Source organism: Talaromyces rugulosus, chromosome V (genome assembly GCF_013368755.1).
Source record: "Talaromyces rugulosus chromosome V, complete sequence".
Lineage (NCBI taxonomy): Eukaryota > Fungi > Ascomycota > Eurotiomycetes > Eurotiales > Trichocomaceae > Talaromyces > Talaromyces rugulosus.
This window is the reverse complement of record NC_049565.1, coordinates 3,897,003-3,922,456: the sequence shown is the minus strand read 5'-3', so window position 1 is coordinate 3,922,456 and position 25,454 is coordinate 3,897,003. Positions and strand designations below refer to the sequence as shown.

At 48.2% G+C, this 25,454-nt stretch overlaps 6 protein-coding genes across 6 annotated transcripts; 3 read left to right on the top strand and 3 right to left on the bottom strand.

Moving 5' to 3' along the window:
- Positions 1 to 790: 790 nt before the first annotated feature.
- Positions 791 to 6,851, bottom strand: TRUGW13939_09858 (uncharacterized protein; the record flags this gene model as incomplete). Its single annotated transcript, XM_035492978.1, has 7 exons — positions 791 to 1,782; positions 1,831 to 2,109; positions 2,165 to 2,188; positions 2,247 to 2,734; positions 3,168 to 3,268; positions 3,324 to 4,791; positions 4,849 to 6,851. The coding sequence occupies 7 exons, from the start codon at positions 6,849 to 6,851 to the stop codon at positions 791 to 793; spliced, it is 5,355 nt and encodes a 1,784-aa protein (XP_035348871.1).
- Positions 6,852 to 9,620: 2,769 nt separating this feature from the next.
- Positions 9,621 to 10,898, bottom strand: TRUGW13939_09857 (uncharacterized protein; the record flags this gene model as incomplete). The annotated part of the gene is made up of 4 exons (XM_035492977.1): positions 9,621 to 10,204; positions 10,318 to 10,446; positions 10,493 to 10,615; positions 10,670 to 10,898. 4 exons carry the CDS (start codon positions 10,896 to 10,898, stop codon positions 9,621 to 9,623), a joined length of 1,065 nt encoding a protein of 354 aa, XP_035348870.1.
- Positions 10,899 to 12,175: 1,277 nt separating this feature from the next.
- Positions 12,176 to 13,384, top strand: TRUGW13939_09856 (uncharacterized protein; the record flags this gene model as incomplete). Its single annotated transcript, XM_035492976.1, has 4 exons — positions 12,176 to 12,270; positions 12,330 to 12,483; positions 12,542 to 13,202; positions 13,266 to 13,384. 4 exons carry the CDS (start codon positions 12,176 to 12,178, stop codon positions 13,382 to 13,384), a joined length of 1,029 nt encoding a protein of 342 aa, XP_035348869.1.
- Positions 13,385 to 13,800: 416 nt separating this feature from the next.
- TRUGW13939_09855 (uncharacterized protein) lies at positions 13,801 to 15,434 on the top strand (the record flags this gene model as incomplete). Its single annotated transcript, XM_035492975.1, has 4 exons — positions 13,801 to 13,963; positions 14,024 to 14,628; positions 14,699 to 15,045; positions 15,104 to 15,434. 4 exons carry the CDS (start codon positions 13,801 to 13,803, stop codon positions 15,432 to 15,434), a joined length of 1,446 nt encoding a protein of 481 aa, XP_035348868.1.
- Positions 15,435 to 16,755: 1,321 nt separating this feature from the next.
- Positions 16,756 to 22,132, top strand: TRUGW13939_09854 (uncharacterized protein; the record flags this gene model as incomplete). Its single annotated transcript, XM_035492974.1, has 6 exons — positions 16,756 to 16,794; positions 16,864 to 16,884; positions 16,980 to 17,006; positions 17,073 to 17,444; positions 17,504 to 21,727; positions 21,785 to 22,132. 6 exons carry the CDS (start codon positions 16,756 to 16,758, stop codon positions 22,130 to 22,132), a joined length of 5,031 nt encoding a protein of 1,676 aa, XP_035348867.1.
- A 366-nt stretch (positions 22,133 to 22,498) lies between these two features.
- On the bottom strand, positions 22,499 to 25,239 carry TRUGW13939_09853 (uncharacterized protein; the record flags this gene model as incomplete). Its single annotated transcript, XM_035492973.1, has 5 exons — positions 22,499 to 24,010; positions 24,059 to 24,490; positions 24,554 to 24,848; positions 24,912 to 25,065; positions 25,140 to 25,239. The coding sequence occupies 5 exons, from the start codon at positions 25,237 to 25,239 to the stop codon at positions 22,499 to 22,501; spliced, it is 2,493 nt and encodes an 830-aa protein (XP_035348866.1).
- Between the last annotated feature and the right edge of the window lie 215 nt (positions 25,240 to 25,454).

Genomic DNA, 25,454 nt, shown 5'->3' with positions numbered 1-25,454 from the left:
CTTGTCTTGGCTTGGAGCTTTTCTCATTAGTGGTCTTTTTTTTCTCTAAACATCCTTTCAGTCAATTGATCTTTCTTCCACATTCCACTTGATATTGTCCATGTCTGGTTGCAACTTTTCATGATGTGACGAGATGATTCTTGAGAGAAGCTTTAGCCCTAAGCCGCTAGCTAGTTCGGGCTGAAGAGATAGCACGCTCGAAAGAACAACAACCCAATCTCTAATTGACAGTATGCTCATCTTTGACGAGATAATTAGTTCTCACATCACTAAGAAATTTATCATTTCTCCAAGCATTCAGATGTGACTGATACAGTTGACATGTGTATGTATGTGGTAGGCACGGGCCTTTTTTTATATACCACCCTTTGAGCTAACTAAGCATGTTAATGACAAACCATACAATACCGCGTATGTATCATAACCAGGCATAGAAACATGGTGTGCTAGAACGCCCAGTCATTGGATCTTTGTCCGTAATCAAATGTTCAAACCCGGGGAATCGATGACGCCTTGTGGGGTCGACTCGCTTTATCCAGATTTGCGGGGAACATGTTAATTACATACGACGTACACACTTGCAAAGAGAATCGGCCAATTGCGTGGCGCGGGGAAGGGCTGTTTCAGGATGTATTCATACAAAATACGTATCTGTATTTTGAGCGGTGTAAATTATCCGTATCAAGTGTCCGTTTCCGTTCCGTGTCGAGCGACGTCATAATCATCCGGTCAATATTTATATAATGTATATTTATCAACTGATATGTTTCATGTATTATATATATCATATCTACAGCTTCGCCGTCACCGCCGATTGCGCCTTACGCACAGCCTCCCATACCCTCACACCCCGATCAAACATCCCATCACGCCAGATATCAACCTGTCCATCCGATCTTAACCGCCTCACCTGCCGAATCCCATCTTCCCCTTCAGCCTGTGCTTGTGTCCACCGCATATCCTCCTGCCCCCTGACAAACCTTGCCAACGGCTCAATCAAGGCCGTCGATACAATCTGCTTCTCCTCTTCTTCCAACAACATCCCATTGCCCCAGAACCACATTGCCACATCCGACGAGTGCGTCACGCCCCAATGCGGCGGCAGCGGCACGCATTTCACGCGATACTCGATGCGATAGCGAAACACCAGATGTCCGGCGCCCGTATTAGCCAAGGCATTGACAAACCCGCGTTCGAGCATGTGAACCTGCGCATCTGCGTAGATGCGGCCAAAGGCGTCTTGCCAGTCGGCACAATTAGCCGGTAATTTGCCGTCTGGATAATAAAAGTTGATCAGGGCAGAGCAGGCTTCGCGCGGATAGTCGACTTCGAGACGTTGCCGCAGAGACGCCAGAGAGTTTTCGGAGGGTGTGTGCCATGTTCCATACAGGAAATGTTCGTCGCGGCATTCGCCGTTCATCAAACGCACATTACGATCCAGCATGCGCCGGGAAAAATCGCCGTTGTCAATGTCTTCGAATAAACTTTTCGAGACAAATTGTCCGTCGTTCCAGGGGCGGTATTGGTGATGTGTTACGTTCAGACTTGCGTTGATCAGTTTATTCACGGGGGTACGTCTGAGTATGACGAGTTTTTCTGTGGCGGGCGTGTTGAGAGGAATGTCTAGCGCGGTGAGAAGCTCGTCAAACTGTTCCTGCGAGCTCGCCGCTGATTTGGGCACCACGCCAGGTCCATTCGAAAACATGACAACGCGCCGGATGATGTTTTTGTCCTTGGGCAGGTACAAGTCGTGAGCGAGTTGATGAAACACCGAATACGATCCTGCCTATCAGTCAGCCCATATTCTGCTACGTATAGAAATAGACTTACCAGCAGAATACCCAGCGACAGTAATATTCGACACATTCCCGCCGAAAAAATGAGCATACTTGCTCGTCCACTCCAGCGCCATTCGCTGATCCCAAAAGCCTTGGTTTCCACTCGGCTCCCCGGCCGCAGCGGCCTCTTGCATGAGCTCTCGCGAGCTCAGAAACCCGAGAACGGCGAGTCTGTACGCTGGCGCCACAAAGACGCACTTGAGACTCGTCTCGCCCAGGAGCCGGGCTACATTGGAATCGTTTGGGCTGCCCATCTGGAGGAAGCCACCATCTAGACGCAGTCAGAAATTCACCCTTATAGTTAGAAATCGAAATCCAATACATACGTATATAAAACACAACCGGCCATCCTAACCCCATCATTAGCTTTAAACAAAAATCAGTAAGAGAATAATAGACATAACATACCACCCTCCGGCACCTCCCCCTCTGGCACCCACACATTACACCGAAAACAATCCTCATCGGCATCACCCCCAGAGTTCAACTGCGGACACGGCGCCACCCTTCCCTCACACTTCCCCGGGTTCGTCTGCGTGCCATATACATACCCATCCGGCAGCGGCCGCGCCAGACCCCATCGTTGTCTCTGTGGAGGTAGAGCGTATCGCACGCCACCGAAATAGCGCACTAGATATGTAGAGTCTGAGCCCTTTTCGACGTCTCTTGTATTAAAAGTAGCCGTGGTAGGCTCGCGCAGTCGTGATCCTTGGATGTACCCGTGCGGCCCGATACTCAGCACTGTAGGTTCACGCGCCAGCGCATCCATAGTATTGTAAGTCGCTGGCTGATACACACTCGTTGCAGTGTTACAAGTTGGGGGAGTCGTTGTCTTTTCCCTGCGTGCTCGGAATCTCCGAGATAGCTGTTTAAACCTCGGCGATAATCGGATCAAACTGCAAATAACCGCGATGATACAAAGCTGCACGAAGACGATACCACCAGCAAAATAGGAAATCATTTGGGTTTTTGCTTCCTCTTCTTCTTAAAACATTTATATATTTGTCAAGATGCAATACTAAAAGACGACAAGCTGAATGGCGAGTATGAATGTTTAGGAATGTTGTAAAGAAAGTCGGGGTGTTGTAGCAAGATGATCGGGGCGCTTAGTTAATCATTTTGTAAATACACTGTAAATTTAAATTACCGGCAGATAAAATACGAGTCTATATCAAGTTGTTCTACTTCACTGTTTCACATCTCCATCTGATCATTTGAAATCGTTGTTAACTATAAGAAAAACACTAAAAAAAATATCGCCTGACATGGCATGGCTCTTTTTCGCCATACGATATTACCCATAAACCGTAATGAAAATAAAAGTTCTACTTGGCAATCTTGCAAACAAGGTCCTGACCATCCACAGAATCGCCTTCTTTGACCGCCAGACTCGACACCTTTCCGTGGTGAGGCGCGGAAATAACCATTTCCTGTTATAATTAATTAATCGTTTTATAAAGTAAAAAAGACAAGTGGGTAACTTACCATCTTCATAGCGCTGAGCACAGCAATAGGATCGCCCTTCTTGACCTCGTGGCCATCGTGGACGCGGACCTCGACAACGACACCGCTCATAGGAGCGCCAACCTGGCTGGTATCTGTTGGGTCGGCCTTGGTGCGAGCCGTGTTGTCAACTGCCGCCTTGTTGTCATCGACAGTCACCTGACGCACTTCACCGTTCACTTCGTAAAAGACCTCGCGCTGGCCAGTCTGTTCGGAGAGAGGGCCAATAGCAAGCAGCTTCAGGATGAGCACCTTACCCTGCTGGAGCTCGACGTGGAATTCTTCGCCAAGTTCAGGCTTGGCCAGGAAGAATCGTGTCGGCAAGACAGACAAATCACCGTACTTTTGCACAAACTTTCGGTAGTCTTCAAAGACCTTGGGGTACATGGCATAGCTAGCAACATCTGTTTCGGAGGCATTACCAAACTTCTCCTTGATGTCGTTCTTGATCTTGACCAAGTCAAGAGGCTCCAGGTAAAGACCAGGACGCTTGTCAAGCTTGCGGCGGTTGCGCAGCGCCTTGGAGCGCAATGGTTCGGGGAAACCACCATATGGCTGGCCCATGAGACCCTCCAGGAACTCCAAGACGGAGCCGGGGAAGTCTAGCTGCTCAGCCCGGTCAATGACGTCCTGAGCGCTAAGCTTGTTGGACACCATGAACTGAGCCAAGTCACCGACGACCTTGGAAGTAGGGGTAACCTTGACAATATCTCCGAGAAGATCGTTGGCTGTCTCGTACGCCTTCTTAGTCTCCGCCCATTGGGCTCCAAGGCCAAGCTGGCTGGCCTGGAAAATGAGGTTGGTGAGCTGGCCACCAGGGATTTCGTGCTCGTACACCTCAGGATCGGGACCAGTCAAGCCAGCCTCGAAAGGAGAGTAGAGGAGGCGCAACTGTTGCCAGTATCCGTCGATAGCGCGTACATGGTGGACGTTGAGGTTCGGGTCAAGGTCGCTGCCTTCGAGAGAAGCCAAGATGGCACCCACGCTAGGCTGGGAAGTCATACCAGACAGGCTGTCAGTAGCGGCATCAACGGCATCAGCGCCGGCCTGGGCGCAGGCAATCATTGACGCAACACCAGTACCAGCGGAGTCGTGGGTGTGGACGTGGATCGGGAGGTCGGGGTATTTTTGGCGAATGCCGCCAATCAGGAGGGTAGCAGCCTTGGGCTTGAGCACACCGGCCATATCCTTGATACCCAGAATATGTGTGCCCATGGCGACAATCTTGTCAACCAAGCTCAGGTAGTATTCGAGGTTGTATTTTTTGCTTGGGTTCAGCATGTCTCCGCTGTAGCACATGGTGGCTTCGACGACACCACCGGCAGCCTTGACAGCCTTGACTCCGACTTCGAGCTGGTCAACGTCGTTCAGTGCATCAAAGATACGGAAGATATCCACGCCGTTCTTCTTGGCTTGTTTACAGAAGTGGTAAATGGCATTGTCCGGGAGCCTACATCATGCATTAGTTTATTAAATCGAGGTTACAGTTGGAGGGGGAAAAACTCACGAAGAATAAGCAACGCCGTTGGCACCACGGAGAAGCATCTGAAAGGGGATGTTGGGAACAGCCTTACGCAGCTTGCGAAGACGGTCCCAAGGATCTTCGTAAAGGAAACGCATGGCAACATCAAAGGTGGCACCTCCCCAGCATTCCAAACTGTAGGCGTTGCTGTAGGCGTGGCTAGTCTCGCGAGCAATGGCCAAAAGATCAACAGTTCGCACACGCGTAGCAAGCAACGACTGGTGGGCATCTCGCCAGGTGGTGTCCATGATGAGACAGCCCTTGTTGGCGCGAACGGCTTTGGCAAAGGCCTCCGGTCCTTGTTGGTCAAGAATCTGTTTCCATCCCTGTGTAGCTGGTTGGGAGACGTCAATGGGGTTGCCAGCGGCGTCACGCAACACGGGCTGGATAATGTCGCCCTTGAATTTGGGCTCGCCGATCTGGCCCTTGATGCTGCTTCCGTTCACAGCGAGATCTCCGAGGTACGCCAGCAGCTTCTGGGCACGGTTCTGGCCGCCAATGAGAGAGAACAGTTCGGGGGTATCATCAATAAAAGTAGTCCAGCAAGTGCCGTCAATAAAGACGGGATGCGACAGGAGAGAGCCCAGGAAGGGGATGTTGGTCTTGACACCGCGGATACGGAATTCAATAAGTGCACGGATAATTTTACGGCGAGCGATTTCATAAGTTGAACCCAAGCAGGTACACTTGACCAACATGGAGTCGTAGTGGGGTGTGATGATGGCACCGGCAAAGCCATTTCCACCGTCCAGACGGACACCGTTGCCACCTGCAGACCGGTACACTTCGATTTTTCCCGTGTCGGGAGAAAAGTTCTTGGCCGGGTCTTCAGTTGTGATACGGCATTGGATGGCAAATCCACGAGTGGAGATGCGATCCTGTGTGAGACCGAGCTGCTCAAGGGTAGCACCGGCGGCAATCTGGATCTGAGCGGCGACAATGTCAATGCCGGTGATTTCTTCTGTGATGGTGTGCTCGACTTGGATACGGGGGTTGATCTCGATAAAGTAGTAGCGGTTCTGCTGGTCGACCAAGAACTCGGCAGTACCGGCATTGCGGTAGTTGACAGACTTGGCCAGTTTGACGGCGTCTGCGAGGATCTTGTCGCGCACATCGGTGGGCAGGTCCTTGGCCGGAGCCAATTCGACGACCTTTTGGTGACGACGCTGAACAGAGCAGTCACGCTCGTACAGGTGAACAACGTTACCTTGGTTGTCACCCAGAAGCTGGACCTCAATGTGCTTGGGTTTGTCGAGGAAACGCTCGATAAAGACGGTACCGTTTCCAAAGGCAGAGCGGGCCTCGGAAGTGGCACGCTCGAAAGAGTCCTGCAGGCTCTCTTGCTCGCGCACAACACGCATACCACGGCCACCACCTCCAAAGGCAGCCTTAATGATGATGGGGAAGCCGTAGGTGTCGGTAAAGGCCTTGGCGTCCTCGAATCTTTCGACGGGGCCCGGGGTACCGGGCACGACGGGGACCTCGCACTTGATGGCCAGCCGGCGGGCAGAGACCTTGTCACCGAGGGCGTCAATTGTGTCTGGGGTAGGACCGACAAAGACGATGCCGGCCTTTTCGACATTGCGGGCGAACTCGGCGTTCTCGGACAGGAAACCGTATCCCGGGTGGATCAGCTGCACACCGTGCTCGAGAGCAATCTTGATGATCTCGTTGCCGGCCAGGTAGGCGCCGACAGGGGTATACTGGCCGCGCTTGCCGATGATATAGGCCTCGTCGGCCTTTTGGCGGTGCATGGACAGACGGTCCTCCCACGAGTAGACGGCGACGGTCTGCAGGGACAGCTCGTGGGCGGTACGGAAGATACGGATGGGGATTTCGCCTCGGTTGGCGACGAGGATCTTCTGGAAGTGCATGATGGTGGAATTGGCGCGCAGCCGGTGGTGCACGGAGTCGGCATGAATGTCATCGTCAATCTCAGAGTCGTCAATGGCCTCTTCGCGGAGGAGGACGGGGGCGTCGGTCGCCATGGTGGGCAGGTTGAAGGGAGGGGAGGGAGGAAGGAAGGAGGGGCAGATGATGAGAGAACTTGGATATAGATATGGATGCAGCTGCAGTGACAGCTGTCACCTAGCAAGACACACGACGTGAGACAGGCGAAGGAGGACAGACAGAGGACCGGTCTGGGGAGAGAGGGGGGGGGATGAAGAGGGACGAGGGCAAGTTTTATAAATGCTGCTGGCGATGCTTTTGGCCAAGCAGGCCGAGAAGCTCGGCGGGGCGGGCGCCGTGACCGGAGCAAGACCCGGCGGACAGCCAATCAGGGCGCGGAATGGCGGCAGCGTGGGCGCTGGTTGGCTGCGGGGGGAACAGCGGTACCGTGTATAACATACACGATTACACGATACAGAGACAGGAACTAGATATCTACACCGGTCAGCTCTCCGTATCTCTCGGCACACAGCAACAACAATCAATAGTGGTAAATCCAAGCAAGTAGTGGTAGCAGCCGTAGTAGATCTAGGACTTGGCGTACGATCAGCAACTTAGTGGGGGTAGAAACGCGGGGCCCGCAAAACAGGTCAACAAAGACACCAGCCAGCAAGCAATTGGCCAATCCTCAGCTTGGCCATGGGCATGCTGCAGTAGCCAGCGAGCCACAACACTAGTTGCGCTGCAGGATCGCACCGCAATGCTCGGCTTTGCTCCAAGTTTGGGGCTTTTGTTGGCTGTCCTTGGCTGAAGCTGGCCGGTCCCGTGACCCGCCCCGGGCATGTGGAGCTTTCCCGCCCTGATAACAAAATCGCATAACAAAAAGTTGATGCTAATCTTTGTACGTCACTGCCGCCCACCGACGAGATCGGCATGTTTGGCAAACAACATTACACTGAAAATTGTGGAAAAACTTTGGTGGAAAAAAAAAAATTGGCGTGCGCTCACCGGACCCCCTAACAAGAAATATATTGTAATCCGCAGCCAAGCGATGCAATGCGCGTTTCCTTGGAACTCTTGGAGTCTGCGGTGAACCGGTGAGTCACTCAGTGGTCGTTATCTCGTCCTTTTTTTTTTCTGATCAGCTGGTGTTTCCAACACCACAGCGCAGTCAGCACGACAATAATGCAACATATGAGTCCAAATGCAGCCAACAAAAAGAAGGCGTTGTGAACAGGGTAATGGTAGTATTCCTTCCGTCCGTCTGACAGGAGAAAAAAAACGGCAGCGGGAAATCCGGGGGTGCGGAGTCACTCACTGGTTGAACAATGATGATATTATTTGATATTATTGCAATTGCAGTCCAACGCCGTCGCTTCTCGCTCTCAAGTATAAATACATGCAGCACTTATCAGCACTATATATGGTGCTTCGGTGCTTTCTTCTACCGAAGTCTTGATTCTAATTGATTCCGCCCGGAGCTTACTTGGTACTTTATTTGTCCGAAAATCGCATTCTCCGCGCTTTTCCCTCCTTTTTCCGTCCCACATTCCACATGCGTACATACAAACTGTACACATTCAGTTGATCAATCGTCATCAGCCTAATAATAAACATTTGTTTTCCTTGTGGGGTTATGCTCCAGCTTCCGAGCCCGCCCGTCAGGACGTCAAGCGAACTAATGGCTGTCCCGACATATTCTCTTCAGCCCCGGCTGTCAGAACCGCTCAACCCACTCTATAAGTTCTCCTGACCTCGGCATCTCGGGTTTGTCTGGAGCAACCCTTTAATATCTTGATATCTCGTTGATTAAAAAGAGTCAATTCCCAGAAGTCTGGCCCATCGGTTATCCACGGTACCGGACTTACCCGACCCAACCGAGGCGTGCTCGTTTTCCGACTGGACCTGTGAATTGAAGATGCAAGATAAGATAGGCTATAGTAAAGCCTATCACGAATCCTTGTAGAAGCCTATACGTGCTTTGGGGAAAAAAAAAAAAAAAAAAAAAGGCCACGGCTTTGTGGAAATGTCAAAACCATCACGGGCCAAGACCCCTGACAAGCTTTGAGCCTCAGAATAGTATTGCTCCAAAGGGCCCTGTAATCTTTGGTCCACGAGGCTTAATCCTGTAATCCAGGAACATACAGTAATGCCAATGGCGAATCATATGCTAATCTCTAAATGGCTTAGGTTGATTTGCAGTGCTCTACGGGACTGTACTATCCAGTACGAGCATGTAGATCTAGTAGAATTATCATCACCAATGATAAAAAAGAAATGTGTTTTCTCTTCCGACTGACGTATGCACATATCCACTAAATTATGATTCAGCAATTGCACGTGTAATCTGCTTCCCGTTTCTGGGATCGGAAGATTAAGGGATCGAGCAGTGATTGTCTAGACATCAATTGATAGACATTTTTGTGCCCAGAGGTTGCATAAAGCTAACTTATATTATTAGATTACTTGAAGAAATATAAAACTATCTAAAGAGAAATATTATTTATGTATAAATAGTACTACTATAATAAAGAAATTTAATATTGAATTATGTCTCTATAGTATACATAGTATTACAACGCACTTCCACAGACACCTCCTCCTATTGGTTGATGTGTATGGGCATCTCTATGTTCTATTTCACTACTATTGCTTTAATGCACACCTTCGCCACAGTTGACATATCATATAGACATTTCACATAGACCTATTTCCGGGCCATACTCTTCTCAAATCTGTTCCTATGGAGTTGTGCTAAGAAAATTTAGAACTGCGGAACACCGGATAACATCATGGCAGTTGTCTAACAAATGTAGTCTAAAGACAGAGAGAGATCAAGCTGAACATAGCAAAACTACTCAACACATTCAGAGAGGGCTGGCACCGGTAGCGATGCAGTCAGGAGGTGTCGATCCAGATGGAACATGACCACCCTCAGCCAAATTGGTGGCCATGGCACAAACAGTCCGGCTATAAGTTACGTTGACACCAACACTAATCCATACAAGTACCCCGTCTTCCAGACGATCACCAATCTTGGTGTACTGGAAAAACGGGTATCCTCCGTGGGCTAGAGCAGCACTAAGGATAGGATCATCTGCGTTGCTAGTGACCGGCACATGATTAGTGCTATAAGGAGCGATCTTCTCAACTTCGCTCCGAAGATCCTCGTCAAAGAACAATTGCCCGACGTGCGAGGCAGTGTTGCCTAGGAGAGTGTGATTGCGCTGGGGGATGGCCGGATCTTTCGCGGATGAGTGATGCACCAGAGTGTGGATATGGGAAGCCCGGTGCAAGTAATGGCCGGGGAAAATAGTATCAAACTGGGCAACGCCGTTAATGTCTGTCGGCTGGATACCGCGAAGCCAGGTAGTTTCCCAGTTGGAATAATCGTCCCCAGTACCATCGAAGTCCGAAACAGTCCCGCTATACACGCCGGTCGTGTTGCAGTCTTGATTGCGTTCATTCCATGTCAGCAGAGGCGATAAATCGAAAGGTGAAGAGGAAAACAAAATTAAGAGAAAAGAGAGCGAAAGAAAAAAGGAAGTATGGGAAAAGTCTTACTCCAAATGTCTACAAAAGCACCAGCAACGGGCATACAAGTTTCACTATTGATAATCTGGATGTCGACATGCATAGGAATACCAGCCTGATCCTCAGCCAGATCCTTGCGGATGTACTCGCCCACAACCCCTGGTCAATTAGCACTTTGATCGCCTTGGAACGAACTTGGTCTTACAAAAAGGCCCAGAGTCAGTATCCTCAGGGGCGAGTGCGCAGGAATGATTTCCAGCAAAAATCTTCTCGGGACTAGTATGCGCAGTAAATCCGTCATTATTGTCATGCTCGTTTTTACCGCGCTCTTTTTTTTTCGGTCAGTCTCGAATTCATGTCCCAAAAGGGGTTGACCACCTACTTTCCAGACCTCTCTTTTCTCTCAAACCGTCTACAACAGCCGCTCGACGGTTGATTGCATCGCCCGAAATGCCTCTCTTCACTAGAGTTTCCGAGCAATGATCAAGGTTGGGTTTAACTCCAGCGAGAGCTCTCTCATACGCAGCAGCTTCAGCGCTTACATCATGCCCAGGGTGAGCGGATGCATGGCTTAAAACTGCAAGGGCAGCGAAAAGAGTATTTATTTGCATCTTGTTTTTAAGCTTCACAACAATTTATGTGAGCACAAATTCTCATAACTTTTTAACAGTGTATCAGCAGCCCCATCCCATATTTATAGCTGATAACCTAGGAAGAGAGGCCACCGTTCCACTCGGATATAAGACTGATCCTTTTCTATGAACTTATCATACCGCATATCCTGTGAACTCCTGTTTGACTACTACAATTGTACTATTTCAGGATTGGGTTAAGGATAGCGTTGTAGTAAGAATTAATGATTTCCAACCGTATGTGATAAATATTGCGGGACCTATTGAAACTTACTGCGGGACCACACGTATAGTGAACTAGGAACAGAACACTATGTAGCGTCCTCCTCGTCAGAGTCACATCTTCGCAAGGATCCCCAGATTTTCCAATAGTCACGCCTTGGCATGTTAAGCAAGGTAAATCAGTCTTGTTTAGCCGAATTTACGAGAATTAGCCTTATACAGAAGATTTACTAGAAACTAGACACTTGCTTTCAAAGTTTGAAATTACATGGATGAGAATGTTATCCTTTGCTTGAATCCCTCTTTCGGGAATGAAGTATAATTGTTTATTACTAAGCCCTTTTAACATTGCCCTAAAAATCCTTCCTGAATCCTTACTAACAGTCTGCTAGTTAAGTAGCATTTAACTATCACATTTGTCAGCTCATATTTGTCATATATCTGGTTTGGCAAGATTATGATATCCAATGAGGCAATAAATAATTTAATATAATGAGAATTATTTTGAGACCTTTATTCGGTCTGGCAAACCGAGTATGTAAAAATCCTTTCCTTTTCTCTTTTTTTTAAAAAGACGGTTAATTGAATCAATTTCGTACTCCTTATATTTATTTTCAATTAAAGATATTTCGAACTAGTTAAAAAACTATTACTTGACACTAATTTATTACTATATTTTAACTTTTTTTTGGTCTCCTAGTATGACCTGCAGGATTGTCGTCCCACAGGTTGTCGTCCCGCACGGTACCTGATATGCCATACCTGGTCAGCATTATTTCCAAGTATCCACACTGTTTATGCGATTTCAATCTACATAATGGCGCACCTTGAGCTCTTGCGTGTCGATATTAATCCACGCCTCGATATCTCAAAAGTGGGAAACGCCTATTGGGTAAGAGAATTACTTGAGATTACAAGTTTCTCTGATCTACTTCTTGAACATGATTTGCTCGTCCATTTTCTTCCTCGTTATTGGTTGGTCATCACTGGCTACAGCGTTGCCAAAATACAATGAGGCAGACCCAGCCCACACAATGTCTTTGATAAATCAAGATTATATCAACACTTTTTCAACATCTTTGCCCCATGGTTCCTGTACCTCTCAGAACATTGGAGTGCGCAAAGAATGGTAAGGCCTCATACACTACTTTACATAAATGGTGTACTCATAACATACTGTGGCTACAGGGAAATTTTGTCGGAAGATGAAAAAAATAACTACCTAAAGGCGGTACAATGCCTTCAGGCTAAACCTCCCCAATATAATGATACTATGGCTTTGAATAGGTATGAGGAATTCATACTCTCACACATAGAGCAGACCCTCAAGATCCACATCTCGGTATGTACGATTAAAACAGTGCTTCAAATTTTACATCATCTAATGACATATTTGGAAGGGTCTGCTTTTACCATGGCACCGGTACTTTGTTTCGTTATTTGAGCAAGCACTGCGTAACGAATGTGGTTATCAAGGATATCAGCCCTATTGGGATTGGTCCAAACATGTCATTCAGCAAAATTCAACCATTTTCAGTGGTTCTGAAAACTCTTATGGGGGCAACGGAGAGGCTATTCCACATGGAGAATATAATATTACAACAGCAGGCGGGCCACCTCCAGTCACGACATCCCTCCAACCTCCCGGAACAGGAGGAGGCTGCATATTTGGAGGGCCTTTTGCCAACCACAACCTTAGCATTGATGCGACTAACGATGGCGCTTCCACCCCAGTCCAAACTTTCAAGAAGCCTAGATGCCTGACACGGGATTTCAACTTAACGACGCTCTCACGGCAGAACTCTTACGAGAGAGTTACGGAACTGATTTTGAATAATGAAAATATAAAATCTTTTCATGCTCAGATCGAAGATGTAAATGGAGTCCATTTTGGTGGACATGCCTTTATTGGTGGAGAGAACTTCAACTTGTTTACTTCCCCATCAGATCCCGCGTTTTATCTTCATCATGGAATGCTAGATCGGGTTTGGGCAATCTGGCAAAGTCGGGACCCGAAGACCAGAACCTATGCTGTAGATGGAACATCGACCTGGGCTAATTGTGAGTTATTTCCCTCTTTTTCCAATGTTTCGTCTTGCTAAAAGAAATATCTATTTAAAATAGATCCCCCAAGTGCGAATGTTACCATTGATGACATCCTAGAAGTCAGTTCATTTGACTCAATGAAGATTAAAGATGTCTCGTCCACTATTGACGGAATTCTCTGCTACCGCTATCAGTAAAAGGAACAGCAGCTTTGAGGTCATTTTTCATAGTTACAAAATGCCGGGATATCAATTTACTTTGGTGTCACTGTTGTATTAGATAGAATAAATGCAATAGATATTATTTCTCCACTGTTCACGTATTTTGTATACAGATATGACTCGATTATTCCTGTACAGACTCATTCGAAAATGCTGTACTTTTATTTGACTTTTTGCCCGCTCGCCGTTTGCCACTGCTGATAGGTTGTGACCGGCGGGACGTACGTGGTGGGACTATGTAGCATCGTTTCAACTCTACGAGAAAGCGGGACATAACTGTATATGTATATATACTGACAAGCTGCATGTGTTCTTCCCCAAGCCTGTTTAAATCAATTGATCAATTGATAAATTAAAAGCATAATTTAATACACCCCTTCCTCCCCCCTAAAATGAGCGAAACCGTTGTTGACGGAGTTCAGAGACTCCCTGAAAATGGAATAAGCGTAATCATCATTGGTGCGGGTGTCTCAGGATTGCAAGTGGCATTAGAATCCTGGCGAAAAGGTTGTGATGTTGTGATTATTGAGAAAGCTCCCGAGCTGTCGCCAGTAGGTTAGTTGAACGGAGCTGATCCGATCAAGAAAAGTTTCAATTGTTTACGAGAGACCGCAGGGGACTTTTTCACCATTACTCCATCAGCCCTAACAACGCTAAAATGCTACCCAAGCATGCACAGCGACTACCATGAAAGGATCTACAATTGCTCGACTCATGTCTACACACCTTCAGGAGTTCAAATACACTCCAAGTTTCCGGAATGGAGGCAACCGGGTGTTGTCACAGCAGCACCTGACGTTGATATCTCTTTTTTGAAAAGGCGTCCTGTTTTTGCAAAAATGCAACTGGACCAGGTGACACGCTTGGGAATTCCGATATATTGGAACGAGTCCGTAATTGCCGTCCATGAGCATGAAAACTCCGTAAATGTGGTTACTGCTTCTGGTCAAGAATTTACAGGTGACGTATGTATCGGAGCAAACGGCATCTCTTCTAAGATTTCCGGATTCGATGCTGGACCCGACGTCGCTGTTCAAGATAGTGGATATGCAATCGCTCGCGTGGCTTTTCCGCGTTCGTCGATTAAAAGTGACTCGCTAGCATCGACACTCCTCAAGACCATCGATTCTGAACCCGAGTTCCGGGTCTACGTGGGCAAAGACATACATCTAATTCTGTTCCTCACCCCCGATTGGGTTGCGTTCGCGTTCACACATGCGGTAAGTTCTCCCTAACCTCACGACTCTTGTCGTAGCTTTTTAATACTAAAACAGACCCTTTATATATAAGGACTCGGATAATGCTAAAGAAACATGGACCAATCTAAAACGGCCATCTGATCTTATCCCGTATTTGGAAAAGGCAGCTGATGAATGGGACCCCGCTGTGCTTGACTTTGTCCGCTCAGCGCCACCCGAAATCGTTGATTGGAAATTGAGATGGCGTGACGGTGCAGAGCAGTGGACTTCAGATAGTGGCCGTCTCATTCGCCTCGGCGATGCTGCTCATGCCTTCTTTCCGACGGCTGGAAATGGGGCAGTGCAAGGGCTTGAGGATGCTGTATCGCTAGCGGAGTGTCTTCGAATTGCCGGTAAAGAATTTATCACAAAGGCGACCAAAGTGCATAACAAGCTAAGGTATATAAAATTTGTTGGTCACTTACACGTCTGTACATCTAGCTAACCTGGGACAAAGATTTGAGAGAGTGAGCATCCTTCAGCAAACAGGCTTCATAAACCGAGAGGAGTTGCATACCGCCGATACCGCTGCAGTAACTGGGAATCGCGAGAAGGCAAATATTGGTTTTTTCAAAATCGGCCGATGGGTTTGGAACCACAATCCCGAACATTACGCTCGTGACAACTATGATCAATGCCTGGCACATTTAGAGACTGGTGCACCATTCCACAACACAAATTTGCCGCCCGGGCACGTTTATCAGCCATGGAGTTTAAGTTCAGAAACTGAGCGCATGAGAGCCGGTATCAAATCAACTCTGAAGGAGAATGGTGATTGGAGTGCATAGGTGGTTGGACAAATCGGATTTAGGAATATTTGTTGGACGTAATGTTTAACATTTTTGAATTTAGTATCAATTGATATCGAGACAGATATATATATTTTGGTTTGATTCAGAATCACCGATAATTGGAGAACTCAACGTGACACAAAAATACCCAGAAAAAAGATATCCAGAGTTTCAGGACCCTCGTAGATCCAAACAGTCGAATTAGAAAAACAAAACACGTGTTTGTAGGATTTCAATATTTGTCACTGAATCTAACTTCACCGAGTGCGACTAACTGGAAGTCTACAAAATCCACAACAACGGAGACATGAAATTATTAAAGAAAATATGCAAAAGAACAGAAAGTCTGTGACAATTCAACATTTAAACCTATTTAACTTAACCTTGAGAGTTCTGCTCCGTACTTATCGCATGGCTAACGATTAGCTACGTCATTAGCAGGGTTGTTTCCAGCATGCAGTTTTCAATGTAAACAAGCTGCGATACATAATTTGCCATTTATTCTAGTCGCATGGGAGATTCCGTGGCAGATTATTAGTGGCAATTCTCAAACCTGTAGATATCAACGAAGCACCTATTATATACATATGCAACTTGAATGACCCAAGTAACAAATGCTGTAAATGGAAAGGTGATGTATAATGGAATATAACCCAAGACACCAATGGGGGTGAATGCCATGTCCAAGTGATAGTAAATTGAAATAAACATGACAATGACTTGACTTTTACTTCAATTATCCTCAGGACTAGTAAACTTCAATGTCGCAATCTCTCACTATAACCTTACTTTCTCCCGGATTCCAAGTTAACGCGTCTAATCAACCAATGGGTGTTGGGGTGAGAGCGAGCTATTGAATAATAGCCGGGTAGGGGTTCATAGTGATGGTTTTTTTTTAAAAAATTAATTTTAAAAAATTAAAAATAGTAATCGATGCAAACATAGAAATTCCCATATAATGCCGTCCCTGAGGTCTAGAATGATTCTAAGTTTAACCCACACGTGTTTGTTCCGTGAAGCCTTAAGGCTTAGGTAGCGCTCCCTAGGCGGCACGTGATATGAGGCAAGCGACCACCTAAGCAACTGACGGCCGCTGGTCCCCTGAAGCTCCTTCCGCATCCTCAAACGCTGTTCACTTCTCTCCCAGATTGTTCATTCTCTTTAATCGCCTGTCCTTTGCGACTCCCCTTTTTCATCAGGAGCCTTTGCTTTTATTTTAATTTCCTTTCTTCCCCCCTTTTTTTCCATTCCCTGGCTTTAGGTCAAGTCAAACCGGCGCTGGGTGGATGAGGTCGTCCTGCGGCCTAAAAGCATAAACATGGCTCCTCTTCCCATCAAGTTTACAGAGTTGCTACAGGTAACGTCCATTCTTCATATCAATTCACATTACAAAACCACCGAGACTGACTTGCAAACCTCTTTCTAGTTAACAAATGTCGAAATCGAGGTACGCGCTGTTTTATTGGTGTTGCTGTGGAAGTCGTCACCGTGTCGTCTATTCCACTTGACGCGAAATTTTTACTGACTCGATACAAAATATAGCCATCTTCAATTGGCTTCAACTCATGTGTAAGTTGCGACTGCAAAAACGAGTTCTCTATGAGAATTCTCGACTAATTTTCCTTTGTCCTGCAGACTCTAGAATCAGACCACTACATTTGTGTGCGACAAAAGGTCAACGAGACCGACAAACCCCAGGTCATCATCGTTGACCTCAAAAACAACAATGAAGTGATCCGACGCCCGATCAACGCCGACAGTGCTATTATGCACTGGACGCGAAACGTCATTGCACTCAAGGCCCAGTCACGAACCATCCAGATCTTTGATCTTCAGGCTAAGCAAAAGCTCAAGTCTGCCTTGATGAGTGAGGATGTTGTCTACTGGAAATGGTTCAGCGAGTCAAGCCTGGGTCTTGTCACAGATACCGCTGTCTACCACTGGGACGTCTTTGACGCCAACCAGCCAAACCCAGTGAAGCAATTTGAGCGACTTCCAAATTTGAGCGTACGTGTTTTCTTCTAATCTACAATGCTTTATGTGCTCATGTTGTGTTTCTTGAACAGGGTTGCCAAATCATCAACTATCGAGTCAACGACGAAGACAAATGGAGCGTGGTGGTCGGTATCAGCCAACAGCAAGGCCGTGTGGTCGGTTCGATGCAGCTGTGGTCTCGGGAGCGCGGAATTTCTCAGTCGATAGAAGGTCATGCCGCCACTTTCGCTTCCATCAAGGTCGAAGGCTCGCCTCTAGAACACAAACTCTTCACTTTCGCCGTGCGAACAAGTACCGGCGCGAAGCTCCAGATTGCAGAAATCGACCACCAAGAACCTAACCCCCGCTTCCAAAAGAAGGCCATCGATGTCTTCTTTCCTGCCGAAGCCGTCAACGATTTCCCCGTTGCCATGCAAGTGTCCAACAAGTATGACGTTGTTTACCTTGTTACCAAGTACGGTTTCATCCACTTGTACGACCTGGAGACAGGCACTTGCATCTTCATGAACCGAATCTCCAGCGAGACCATTTTCACTACCGCCCCCGATTCCGATTCGGCGGGTCTCGTAGGTGTGAACCGCAAGGGACAAGTCCTGGCTGTCAGCTTGGATGAAAACACCATCATCCCATACCTCATGGAGAACCCGGCTATGTCTGGTCTCGCTGTGAAGCTTGCTTCCAAGGCAGGTCTGCCAGGAGCGGATCACCTCTACCAACAGCAGTTTGAGAACTTGCTCGCTCAACAAAACTACTCCGAGGCAGCCAAGGTTGCGGCCAACTCTCCCCGTGGATTCCTGCGTACCCCCGAAACCATCAACCGCTTCAAGAATGCCCCCCAGAGCGGCCAGCAAATGTCTGTTATTCTTCAGTACTTCGGTATGCTTCTCGACAAGGGTACTCTGAACCGATACGAGAGTTTGGAGCTCGTGCGCCCTGTGCTCCAGCAAAACAGGAAGCACCTGCTGGAAAAGTGGATGCGTGAGAACAAACTGGAGGCTTCCGAAGAACTTGGTGACCTTGTTCGTCCGCATGACATGAACCTGGCCCTGGAAATTTACCTCAAGGCGAATGTTCCTCACAAGGTAGTTGCAGGTTTTGCCGAGACGGGCCAATTTGACAAGATTCTGCCGTACTCAAAGCAAGCCAACTACCAGCCCGACTTTACCCAACTTCTTCAACATATTGTGCGCATCAACCCCGAGAAAGGCGCTGAATTCGCCACACAACTGGCAAGCGAAGAGACTGGTGCTCTTGTCGACCTCGACCGCGTCGTCGATGTGTTCCTGTCCCAGAATATGATCCAACAGGCCACTTCGTTCTTGCTGGATGCTTTGAAAGACAACAAGCCCGACCAGGGTCACCTTCAAACGCGCTTGCTGGAGATGAACCTTATCAATGCTCCTCAGGTTGCGGATGCCATTCTTGGCAACGAAATCTTTACTCATTTCGACAAGACTCGCATTGCGCAGCTCTGCGAAAATGCCGGACTCATCCAGCGCGCTTTGGAAAACACTGAGGACCCCGCCGCCATCAAGCGAAACATTGTTCGCACTGATAGTCTGAACGCTGAATGGCTCAACAAGTACTTTGGTCGCCTCTCACAGGAGCAAGCTCTCGACTGCTTGGATGAGATGCTTAGCTTCAATATTCGCCAGAATCTGCAAGCAGTTGTCCAAATCGCGACCAAATTTTCGGATCTGCTGGGAGCTAACCGCCTCATTGATCTTTTCGAGAAATACCGCACCGCCGAAGGTCTGTATTACTACTTGGGAAGCATTGTCAACCTCAGCGAGGACTCGGAGGTCCACTTCAAGTACATTGAAGCTGCTACCACTATGGGCCAGATGACCGAGGTTGAGCGTATTTGCCGCGAGAGCAACTACTACAACCCAGAGAAGGTCAAGAACTTTTTGAAGGAAGCCAAACTTACAGAACAGCTTCCGTTGATCATTGTCTGCGACCGATACAACTTCATTCACGACCTTGTCTTGTACCTTTACCGCAACCAGCAATACAAGTCCATCGAAGTTTACGTCCAGCGGGTCAATCCTTCCCGCTCCCCAGCGGTCGTCGGTGGTCTGCTGGATGTTGATTGCGACGAGAGCATCATCAAGAACTTGCTGTCCAGCGTGGACCCTGCTCAGATTCCTATCGACGAACTTGTCCAAGAGGTGGAGTCCCGAAACCGTCTCAAGCTCCTTCTTCCTTTCTTGGAATCCACCCTGGCAAGTGGCAACCAGCAGCAGGCAGTGTACAATGCCCTGGCAAAGATCTACATCGACAGCAACAACAACCCAGAGAAATTCTTGAAGGAGAATGACATGTACGATACCTTGATTGTTGGTAAATACTGTGAAAAGCGAGATCCAAACCTGGCCTACATCGCTTACAGGAAGGGTCAAAATGACTTGGAGCTTATCAACATCACCAATGAGAATGCCATGTACCGCGCGCAGGCTCGTTACCTGCTCGAGCGGGCTGACACTGAAATCTGGTCATTTGTTCTCAATGATAACAACTTGCACCGTCGTTCCGTCGTTGACCAGGTGACTGCTACTGCTGTTCCCGAATCTACCGAGCCCGACAAGGTGTCCATCGCAGTCAAAGCCTTCTTGGATGCTGACTTGCCAGCTGAATTGATCGACTTGCTTGAGAAAATCATTCTCGAGCCCTCTCCTTTCAGCGACAACAGCAGTTTGCAGAACCTTCTTATGCTCACTGCTGCCAAGGCCGACAAGACTCGCTTGATGGACTATATCCACAAGCTCTCTGAATTCAACGCTGATGAGATTGCTCAAATGTGTATCTCCGTCGGTCTTTACGAGGAAGCATTTGAAATTTACAAGAAGGTCGACAACCACAGTGCTGCTACTGATGTCTTGGTTGAGAACGTCGTCAGCATCGACCGGGCTCAAGAATACGCCGAGCGCGTTGAACTCCCAGAAGTCTGGAGCAAGGTTGCAAAGGCCCAATTGGACGGTCTTCGCGTGACAGATTCCATTGAATCGTACATTCGCGCCAACGATGCCTCCAACTACACCGAGGTCATCGAGACTGCTACTCATGCTGGCAAGGATGAGGACCTCATCAAGTACCTGAAGATGGCCCGCAAGACTCTGCGCGAGCCTGTCATTGACACCGCAGTTGCATTCTCGTACGCTCGTCTCAACCAGCTTGCCGAACTCGAGGACTTTTTGCGTGCTACCAACGTCGCTGACATTGAAACATCGGGTGACAAGGCGTACGAAGAGGGATTCCACGAGGCAGCCAAGATCTTTTACACCAGCATCTCCAACTGGGCCAAGCTTGCAACTACGCTTGTCCACCTCGAAGACTACCAGGCTGCGGTGGAGTGCGCACGTAAGGCAAACAGTGTCAAGGTCTGGAAGCAGGTCAACGAAGCATGTGTCGACAAGAAGGAGTTCCGTCTCGCTCAAATCTGTGGTCTCAACCTTATTGTCCACGCCGAAGAGCTCCAGGACCTTGTTCGCCAGTATGAGCGCAATGGATACTTTGATGAGCTTATTTCGCTCCTCGAAGCCGGCCTGGGCTTGGAACGTGCTCACATGGGCATGTTCACAGAGCTGGGCATTGCTTTGTCCAAGTACCACCCTGACCGTGTTATGGAGCACATCAAACTGTTCTGGTCGCGTATCAACATTCCCAAGATGATTCGCGCCTGCGAAGAAGCCAACTTGTGGCCTGAGCTCGTATTCTTATACTGCCACTATGACGAGTGGGACAATGCTGCTCTGGCTATGATGGAGCGCGCCGCCGAGGCTTGGGAGCACCACTCTTTCAAGGACATTGTTATCAAGGTGGCCAACCTGGAAATTTACTACCGTGCCCTCAACTTCTACCTCCAGGAACAGCCTTTGCTGCTCACTGATCTTCTCCAGGTCTTGACTGCTCGTATTGATGTCAGCCGAGTCGTGCGCATTTTCCAGGCGTCCGACAACATTCCCCTCATCAAGCCTTTCTTGCTGAGTGTCCAGGCTCAAAATAAGCGTGCGGTCAACGATGCCATTAATGACTTGCTCATTGAGGAGGAAGATCACAAGACGCTCAAGGACTCGGTCGAGAACTATGACAACTACGACCCGGTAGACTTGGCCCAGCGCTTGGAGAAGCACGATTTGGTCTTTTTCCGTCAAATTGCCGCCAACATTTACCGCAAGAACAAGCGGTGGGAGAAGTCTATTGCTCTGTCCAAGCAAGACAAGCTTTTCAAGGACGCCATCGAGACAGCTGCCATCTCCGCCAAGGGCGAGGTTGTCGAAGAGTTGCTACGCTACGTAAGTTATATTTTTATCGTCTGTTTTTTCTCCGCCCCTTTATTAACACGTGCCTAGTTTGTCGACATCGGAAGCCGCGAATGCTACGTTGGCATGCTGTACGCATGCTACGATCTCATCCGACCTGACGTTATCCTAGAAATCTCGTGGCGCCACGGCCTGAACGACTTCACGATGCCCTACTTGATCAACATGTTGGCACGACAAACCGTGACGATCGACCAGCTCAAGAAGGACAACGAAGAGCGCAAAGCACAAGAAAAGAGCGGCCACAAAGAAGACGACAACGCGCCTATTCTAGGATCGAGGTTGATGCTTACACAAGGACCTGCATCTACAGGCAGCCCTGTGCCTTTCCAACCCAACGGCATCGCTCCACAGGTTACCGGATTCCGGCAATTTTAAATAATAGAGGGCCCCGTCTCTTCTTTTTTTTTTAGCAAATAATTTCCGTATGTAATCAACGATTTTGTAATCTAACGAAAGGGTGATGCTGCACAGTTTGTGGCCAGAATCGAATAGAGGTTCGAAAAGGTTCGAGCAAGCTTCGCAGCGGAAGATGCGCGGCTGGGGTTTGTTTTCATTTCTGCAATGATGTATTCGATATGCAATTGATTCTTTTCTTCACTTTTTTTCTTAACGTAATTCTAGCATTTATTCTCAACTCTATCAGTTGATAAATTAAACATAATATTTTTGAAATGCTTTATTGCACGTCTCCAGTATATACCCTACTGATATCAATTGATACCATTTTGAATAATGTACATATCAATCCGCTTTCAAGTTCAACTGCCTACTCGCCGTCCTTCTCGTTTTCGATTTTTGCAAATTCGTCAACACTTTAATCAATTTTGACCCGGAATCAATTGTTTCCTGCGACGTCTTGTGCCACGACCAGAACCGCATTGACCGATACTGATCGGACAACGAGCCACTATCGGTCCTGCTGAGCCCGCCTTTAAAGGGCGCGTCTGGATGGTCTTCGCCCTCGAGTTCTTCGCTGTTTGTGGTTAGGCGTTGGACTTCGCTGGCCTTGCGGATGTGGATTCTTTTTGTGACGCTGTTGTTGGTCGAGAGTAGGTAGGATGGGGTGCGGTTTAGGGTTGGGGAGAATAGGGGTGAGGATGGTGAGGATGGGGGGTTTTGCTGTTGTTGTTGCTGCTGCTGCTGTTGTGGTGGTGGTGGTTGCTGCTGGGAAGATGGTTTTTGAGATGAAGATGTCATCTGAAACGTCTCTTCGGAAAAAGTATCGAGATATTTCTTGCGCAAGATATATTTCCTTGCTTCTTCGCGCCGCACAGCATCCGAGCCAATCCTCTCCAGAGATGTACGCACAATATACTGAATAGCGAGATACGCCTGCTCGGTAATGAGCAGCGTCAACGGCAGCGACCACAGGTTTGTCAAACGCACATCGCCGTCTCGATACAAATGTACAATCGCCGCCGACGACAGCGTGCCCAGCAGACTCAGCACGCTGAGGACATCCAACCAGGGCCCAATGGAATCCGCACGAATAGGTGAGGGCCGTTGGCATTCTGTGCTGATTTTGAACAGGTCGCCACGCAGCTCGAGCCAGTTGTTTAGCCAGAACCCCAGTGGAACCAGAGGCCATGCCACGGCAAAAAGTGTAAGGTAGCCGAATTGAATACACATTTCGAGAATGTCGTCGTGCACGTTGTACACGTCAGCCTCGGCTTCGTTGCGGATGCGGGTTAGGAAAGCCGCTTCGTCTTGGTGGTCAACGAGCAAGGTATTTGTAGCCTGCGAGTATGCGCGGCTGCGCGTGGTGGCGTTTTGAGTTGATTGCGCTGTTTTCCAGTCGCGGTATTTGTGTAAGAGCACGCGTTTGACATAGGGCACGACCATTTCCTCGCAGAAGCTTAGGACCTGCGCAGTCAGGGTGAGTGACACAACTTCTTGCCGTAGACGCGCCGGGTCGACGACAAAGTTGTCTAGCTTGGCCCATTGCTTGGCTAGAAGAGTGTCGTTGCTGCTGCTGATCTGGGGCAAGGATGAGACCGTGTTCATCACACTGACGCGAAAAATGTCTAGATAGGGCACGAGTTGGGCGCCAAACGGGACGTAGACAAAGGCTGTCAGTATGATGGGCAGAAAGGCAGTGATGAAGTTTAGCATAAATGTCTTTTGCGTCTGCGCGCGTTCGTAGTGGTCTTCAGTGCGATGGTTTTCAAATTTGGAGAGTCGGGTTGCAATGCCTGTGAGGCGGGAGTTGATGGTTGGCAGGGTGAGAGAGAATAGGATTGTTGGGAGAAAGTCCTACAGATATTAGAAGAGAGGGGAGAAATAATAGCAAGATGAACTCACTAAATACGTCTTGAACGGCCCTTGATACATCTCGGAAATCAAAACCTCCATGGCAAAAGTAGCCACCACAAGCAGACCAAGCACAACTCCAGCCAAAATTCCAAAGGGAATCTGAAGCATCTGCCTCAGAACTTGTTTCCGCGAGGAAAAAACTTTACGAAGCTCGCCCGTCAAGGGGTCAATGACTTCCTTATCCCATACAAACTCCATGCGAGTGGCTTTGAGTACGCCGACACCTTTTACTCCCCATCGGATGCTCAGGTCGGTCTCTTTGAGTTTCCAATACTCGACAAAGACCACACTCCAGATGCAGTTAACCAACGCAAAGGCGATGGAGTAGGAGCCGTAGTACAACCAGCAGAGCACGCCGAGCACGGCCGGGAAGGTCAGAAAGGCAGAGTAGGATTGAGTAAAGGCAAAGTAGAAAGCCACCTGGCATTATTAACAACCGTATAGAAAGAGGGAGAGGAGAGAGAGAGAGAGAGATCTGCTTACTTTCTCCCCAAACAAAGCTCGAATCGCATCCAGATCTTGACTCGTCAAAAACGTAGTCCGGCTCCATCTGCGCAGCAACTCTTGGTTCGCCACCTGATTGTGCAGTGGGAACGATGCTTTTACATTCTGCCACAGACCCCAGTTCGGTGTGATGCCAGCGCCGCCGTCCTTGCGCTGCCAGGTGAGGAGATGATAGATAGAGCGCAGGTCTTCTGCCTCGGTCTCGCCCTCGATAGTTGCTTGGCTGTCACCAGCGGGTCGGATTTGCGTGATGCCGTATAGCCAGTCACGGACTCTACATGGTACATAGTGAGCACAAATGTTTCAATCTTATATAGAAAGCAAGGTCAATACGTACCTCGACATATAAATCCAGTTTCCGACCAGCTCATGCGGAGCCTTGACAAAGACCAGCAGCGACGAGCCATTGCCATGTCTGACTTCAGTGCGCAGCCCGACCTCATCCAGCGTGTATATCAGGCTCCGGTATTCCTCGACGGCAGATTGCTCGTCTTTTATCGACCAGTCATCAGCTTGGCTAGCTCCAGTCAGGTTTTAAAGAGAGAGAGAGAGAGAGAGAACGAACCAACGTCAGCAAAGTCATAGAGAATCACCCAGTCCACGCCGAGATTATCGGACGTCGTGCCCTGACTAGGTTCTGTGGTAGAGCGCTGTAGCAAGCCCATGTTGTGATGTTTTTACTCGTGTACGTCGTCAGTCATAGAGCGGGAAACAAGCGGGAAACAAGCTGAAAACTAGGCAGAAATTTATAAATTTAAAAAGCAAAAAATTCGACAGATCAGCACAACAGCATCACGTCTCGTTTCTTGACACCTAAGAAGACAGATAGACAAAACTCCTATTATGAAAGATGCACGATGATCACCGAGTTGAATTAATA